At 43.5% G+C, this 6954-nt stretch overlaps 1 protein-coding gene across 1 annotated transcript in view; it reads left to right on the top strand.

The window, feature by feature from the left end:
* Window positions 1-6954, top strand: part of EIF2AK3 (eukaryotic translation initiation factor 2 alpha kinase 3) — a gene marked incomplete in the record, with an annotated part of 73885 nt that overhangs the window by 46899 nt on the left and 20032 nt on the right. Inside the window, 3 exon segments of the mRNA XM_073610994.1 lie at window positions 854-976; window positions 2605-2754; window positions 2954-3728. Of these exon segments, the coding sequence (XP_073467095.1) occupies window positions 854-976; window positions 2605-2754; window positions 2954-3728 (1048 nt within the window).

Here is a 6954-nt window from a genome sequence, read left to right as displayed (position 1 = left end):
CCTGGGTTCCTCATATAACACTGAACACACTGATGGGTCAGGCAGCTTCAGTCCATACTGTCACTGGAGGACACTCTCAAACTTCTTGTTTACACAGGCAATAATGGGAATGATGCAGTATTCTCTGTAAAGAGCTGCAGATTTTTATGTGTGTGTGTGTGTGTATATATATGTGTATATATATATATATGTATGTATGTATGTATGTATATATATATATGTGTGTGTGTGTGTGTGTGTGTGTGTGTGTGTGTGTGTATATGTGTATATATATATATATATATATATATATATATATATATATAATTAGAAAAAATGACGGGACATGATCTCCAAAGCAGTGATTTACTGATTTCTGCTTTGTTACAATTTACATGTTTTGAAGAGAAATCCGTAAATTATTGCATTGGAGATCATGTCTCGTCGTTTTTTTCTACTGAATATTGCTGGATTATTGGGAGCCCACCCTGACACTGCTCCAAGAAAACACGGAAAAGATAAGAGGGAAGTAACTCACCCCACTGCTGGATAGATATCTGTCTTTCTCTATTATATGGTCACCAGCTATCTCTATTAGATGGTCACCATCTGCAATGGAAGGCTCTTGGAAAGCCTGTGTGCACCTACCCTTTAAAATTACATTGTTGTAGAGGCAGTGTGGGTACTTATAGATCTTCCATGGCAACCAGGATAACATAGACACTTCTGGTAGTAACAAATTATACCTCAAAATTCTGTACAGATATAAAAAAGATGGATCATATTTGTCAGGAAGGTGGCGTTGGATTAGCCTTAAATTGTGATCGAATTTGTAAAAGATTATTTTTTAAACTTGACCATGTCTGCATTACAGATATCTCACAGACTTTGAGCCTATTCGGTGCTTGGGCCGAGGTGGCTTTGGGGTCGTATTTGAGGCCCGGAATAAAGTAGATGACTGCAATTATGCCATCAAAAGAATTCGGCTCCCAAACAGGTAATGACATTATTTTCCTTTTTTTTTTTTTTTTTTTTTTTTTTTTTTTTCCTTAATTTTGTACAACAGGTTTTCATGTAAACAGTGTATTTGCAAGTAACCTTTTAAAGGGGAAGTAAGCTTCAACCTGCACCTTGAGGAGATATTTACTGTATATGCAGGCAGTGAAATCACTGGCGCATGCGCTCTGAAGGAACGGCCGCCCAGGCCGTTTCTTCAGAGCCCTGTGCCGTGACCAGTGGCTTCCGTGCGTCATTGTGGCACAGAGCTGGAGTCCGCAAACCCAGAAGGGAGACCGGTTGAAGATGGATGCCGTCTCCAGTGATGAGATCGCAGCGCTGGAATGCTTTACAACCGCTTTAAGGCTGCTTCCTTCGTTTTGTCGTTTTTGGCCATATCAGACCCTTATCCCGAGCATGCAGCCCGGCAGGTCAGAAAAGGGAGGGAAGAAGCGAGCACCTCCCCTCCTGAACCATACCTGACCGCATGCCCTCAACGGGGGGGGGGGGGGGGGGCTTTGATGGTATGCTGATGGGGACAAGGACCTCTTCTCAACAACCATGACTTGTGATTGTCGGGGTCAAGGCTACATAAGAGGTGTCAGACAGCAGGGGATGTCACAACGGAGGAAGACCGCATCAGGACAAGAGCAACCTTTTTGTTTTTACCGGGTAACCGGTGGCGCGGGAGAGGAGGCTCGGGGAGAAGAGAGCTTTATTTAAAAAAAAAAAAAAAAAAAGACTTGTCAAAAAAAAAACTCTATGTGTGTGTTTTTTTTGTTTTTTTTACACTTTACTGCTTTTTTGGTGTAGGGGTACAATGTACCCGATACTCATTCACATGGGGGGACCGGGATCTTGGGGGCGGGGCTTCCAGATCCCGATAAGCCCCAGCCTGCAGACCCCGACAACCCTGGGGGCAACAGAGGGGCAAGGTGCTTTGAGGTGCGGGGGGTGCGCATGCACGCTCGCTCGTCCCATCCCTTTCCTGACCTGCCGGGCTGTATGATCAGATAAGGGTCTGGTATGGATTTTGGGGGGAGCCCCGCACACGCCTTTAGATTGAGATTTATTCTGAATGGAGCACTAACACAGTGGGGTTGATTACTAAAACTAGAGAGAGCAAAATCTGGTACAGCTGTGCATGTTGGCCAATCAGCTTCTAACCTCAGCTCGTTCAATTAGGTTTTCACAAAACCTGGAAGCTGATTGGTTTCTATGTAGAGCTGCACCAGTTTTTGCACTCTCCAGTTTTAGGCTTGGTTCACATATGAGCTACATGCGGCTCACAGCCGGGGTTTGGTGCGTGCTGGTTCACCATTTCAGGTCCGATTTCAGTCTGAATTTTGGGCTAAATTCGCACCTGAAACAGACCAAAAGACGCACAGCGTTTTTCTGCAAAACGCACCGGACCCGCTGCAGAGATATGTCAATCGGCTCCATAGAGAGCCGGTGAAAATCTCTTGCCATTGCGAATTGGAATGCGGAGATTCCGCATCCAGTTCGCAATGGTGTGAACCCAGCCTTAGTCAGTCCCCCCATAGTCTTTGCACTGTAATTAAAGGTGTACTAAAAACTTCAATTCATATTATTTTATTGTGTGTTTTCCCTCTGCTGAAATGTTCATAGGAAACTGGCCAGAGAGAAGGTGATGAGGGAAGTAAAGGCTCTTGCCAAGCTGGAGCATCCTGGGATTGTACGTTACTTCAATGCATGGAAGGAAGAGCCTCCAGAGTTGTGGCAAGAAAAAATGGATCAACTGTGGCTGAAGGATGGAAGGTGTGGGCTCTTTTGCTCTTACAGTTTTACATTTTGGGGTCTGAGGTCCGATTTTAAGCTGGGTTTTATCATTCATTCTAGCTACAATGTAGTGCTGAAAGGGAGATTGTATTCCAGTGTAAAGTTGTAGCATGGTAAGAGAGGGAAGTAGGTATTCTGTCCTGTGCATTCAGCGACTAATGTATATTTTTTTATCTAGCACGGATTGGCCCTTCAGCTCCCCCACTCCCCCAGTAGATGGGCTTTCTGTCAAGATTCGGAGTAGTGATCTCCACTCCATGAAGGAGCACGTAGAGGTGATCACCCCTTCATCGGAGAGCCTAACCTCTCTGTCCACAGAGTTTGTTGCCGTTCATGCAGGTGCACATCGGAGACTCTCATTTCCTCTCCATTTTTCTACAAGTAGTGATCTCAACGAGTCTTTTGATGCCATGTTGAATCTGCAGGACAGTTTCCTTACAGACTGTGACCTTGATCACAGTGCAATGGACGATGATGAGGATGTCTGTGGACATAGCCCTCGGAGAAGACAGGAGATGGGCATCCATGAGAGGACCTCATCCTCTATTGTGTTTGAAGACTCTGGCTGTGATAACTCCTCTAATGTGGACAATAGAACAGACGTGTCTGTTGTTGTTACAACCAGCGATTTCTCACGCAGAGACTCTGACACAAAGGACTCCAGTGAAAGTAAACCCACTTCCCCAAGCACTTTGTCTACATCTCCTCCCAGACCAAAAACCTTGAACTTGGACCTCACAAAAAACACTGCAGAAAAGCTGAACCCCGGCTCTCCCAAAGTGTACCTCTACATTCAGATGCAGCTGTGCCGCAAGGAGAACCTCAAAGACTGGATGGAGGCACGCAGCACATTGGAGGAGCGCCCGCCAGCTGAATGCCTCCATATTTTTCTGCAGATTGCGGAAGCCGTTCAGTTTTTACACAACAAGGGGCTAATGCACAGGGACCTAAAGGTGAGTACTTATTGTGAGTGTTATTGTCCTGACCTCATACATTAAAAATTCACAAACTTTTCACCTATCAGATTATTGTAAACTAATGATTACAATATTCAGTATAGATTAATGTGTTTTTTTTTTTTTTCTTTTCTTTTCATATTTATATAACTCGTTTGCTTCTTTCGCATTTTCACAACGGCTTTGAGATTTTTTTGGTTAAGACCCCTTTTACACTGGAGGCGTTTTTAAGGTGCTTTAGCACTAAAAATAGAAACTGTAAAGCACCTGAAAGAAGCCTCATCTGCAATCCCAGTGTGAAAGCCAGAGTGCTTTCACACTGGGGCGCTGCGCTGGCAGGATGCTAAAAAAAAGTCCTGCAAGCAGCTTCTTTGAGGCACTTTAGGAGTGGTGTATACACCGCTCCTGAAACGCCCCTGCCCATTGAAATCAATGGGCAGCGCCGCCAAAGCGCCTCGGCAGCGGCGCTCTGCGGGCGCTATTAACCCCTTCATCGGCCACTAGCGGGGGTAAAAGTGCCCCAAAATGATGGTAAAGCGCCGCTCAAAATATCGGCGCTTTACCGCTGATGCCCGGGCACTGTCAGTGTAAAAGGGCTCTTAAGCTTAATGGAACAAGCTGAAATTAGAAGCTGGCTACCATGCAGAGCTGCAACAGATTTTGCACTCTACAGTTTTAGTAAATCAACCCCTGTGTGTGTGTTGGAAGGTAGGATTTGGAGAAATCTCATAATTGTCAGTGGATTAAAAGCACAGTCCACCTTTCTGAGCATGTTTCATACTACACTTCTATTAACCACTTCCGGATCGCCGATGTACGTCCCTACTTTGAGGACGAATATCGTTGTTATGGCAGCAGCTAGCTGCCATAACCCCGGTATCCTCATGTTCGGCCGGTGGTCCGGTACAAGATAAAAGTGGTCTCTACGACTGATTCGCCACGAGATCACTTTTATCGGAGGCGGGAGAGGGCTCCTGCTGCAATTCGGTGCCCTCCGCCACTTACCAGAGCCTTTGGCAGCGGCAGAGGCGATCACGACTGTCCCCTGGGCTGACATGGAGACGAGTGAGGGGAAGATGGCCCCCACCCGTCTCCATGACACTGCAGGGCGGAAGTGACGTCAAAACGTCACTTCCGCCCATAGCTCTTAAATTGCCAATTTATTTTGTTTTTTTAAATGACAAATTTTTTTTTTTTTTATTATTACATTTTAGTGTAAATATGAGATCTGAAGAGGTCTTTTTGACCCCCAGATCTCATATTTAAGAGGTCCTGTCATGCTTTTTTTTTCTATTACAAGGGATGTTTACATTCCTTGTAATAGGAATAAAAGTGACACTTATTTTTTTTTTTTTTTCTTATAAAAAGTAAAAGGTAAAAAAAAAATTAAAATACGCCCCATCCCGCCAAGCTCACGTCCAGAAGCGAACGCATACGTGAGTAGCGCCGCATATGAAAATGGTGTTCAAACCACACATGTGAGGTATCGCTGCAATTGGTAGAGCGAGTGCAATAATTCTAGCCCTAGATCTCCTCTGTAACGCAAAACATGCAAGCGGTAGAATTTTTTAAATGTCGCCTATGGAGATTTTTAAGGGTAAAAGTTTGTCGCCATTCCACGAGCGGGCGCAATTTTGAAGCGTGACATGTTGGGTATCAATTTACTCGTCGTAACATTATCTTTCACAATATAAAAAAAATTGGGCTAAGTTTACTGTTGCCTTATTTTTTAATTTAAAAAAGTGTATTTTTTTTTAAAAAAGTGCGCTTGTAAGACCACTGTGCAAATACGGTGTGATAGAAAGTATTGCAACGACCGGCATTTTATTCTCTAGGATGTTAGAAAAAAAATTTATAATGTATGGGGGTTCTAAGTAATTTTCTAGCAAAAAAAAAACTGTTTTTAACTTGTAAACACCACATATAAAAAAGAGGCCCGGTCTTAAAGTGATTAAGGGCAGCACAATGGCTAAGCGGTTAGCACTTCTGCCTAGCAGCACTAGGGTCATTTGTTCAAATCTGTAAAATAAACACCCAGTGACAAGTGTTAGTTACTATAAAAATAGTGATTGCAATATTAGTCTGTGATTTACACAGTCCAAAAATAGGTGATAATGGCTCCCAATCCAGTTAAATGGGAATTGTGGTCCTCCAAATCTTCCATCACAGCGCATACATATAGTGCTTCCACTCCCCTTTAGAAACTAACTCACCAAATGAAGATGCCTTGCACTCTCATGCTTGGCAAACAAACATCCACCCACATAGGGTTAAATCATCCAACGATATCCAATCATGAGTGAGGTGTCATGACCTCTTCACAGGAAATAAATTTAAGTGCTCGGATAGTGTAATAACGTTTAAGATAAATTTATCAAAATATAATGTAAATCTTCAAATATTGCACATGTAATCAAACAAATAAAAGCATGTAGTAACAGCTTGCCACAGCAAGAACTGGCGTATTGAGGTCACAGCGGACCCGTTGTGTATCTTGTATATCACCCACACTGAATCATCAGACGCAGAGCTTCACTTCCGGTTTAGCGTCAATTGTTACAGCTGGTTGCCATACAGCCATGTCCCTTGTTTTAAACTTTAATGTGGTTGTTTGTGGCTAGGCCTGCACAGCAGCCTCATCCATTCATACAGATCTGTGAATGAACAGACTAGAAGTCCCATCTGCCACCACGATGAAGGAACCTGTAGATCTCAACATGGCACAAGTGTGGTGACTACACAACGTAGTATAGTGTTTACCTCCTCCAGCCCCATCTGTATAGACTGGAGAGAAAGTCTGCAGAAGCCTGTGCATTGCTACCACAATGCAAAGATTGCAGTTGCAATGCTCTGCAGGCTCAAATACAAAACATTAATAAATGGACAATTTTTATTTTATTAATCACTTCCATACTGGGCCTATTGCACTCCTCTCCTACATGTAAAAATCTTTTTTTTTTTTTTTGCTAGAAAATTACTGTATCTATCCGCATATAACACGCACCCTAATTTTAAGAGAAGTTTTTAAATAAACAACTTTGAATTAAAATAAGGGTCAGTGCCCATCAATGCAGCCTGTTTAGTGCCCATTTGCAGCCTCCTCATCTCCCATCAATGCAGCCTGAACAATGCCCATCCATCTGCAACATATCTCATCAATGCAGCCTGAACAATGCCCATCCAACTGCAACACATCTCATCAATGCAGGCTGATCAATGCCCA

Source organism: Aquarana catesbeiana, linkage group LG01 (genome assembly GCF_042186555.1).
Source record: "Aquarana catesbeiana isolate 2022-GZ linkage group LG01, ASM4218655v1, whole genome shotgun sequence".
NCBI lineage: Eukaryota > Metazoa > Chordata > Amphibia > Anura > Ranidae > Aquarana > Aquarana catesbeiana.
The sequence above is the reverse complement of the archived record's forward strand: the minus strand, read 5'-3'. Positions and strand labels throughout refer to the sequence as shown.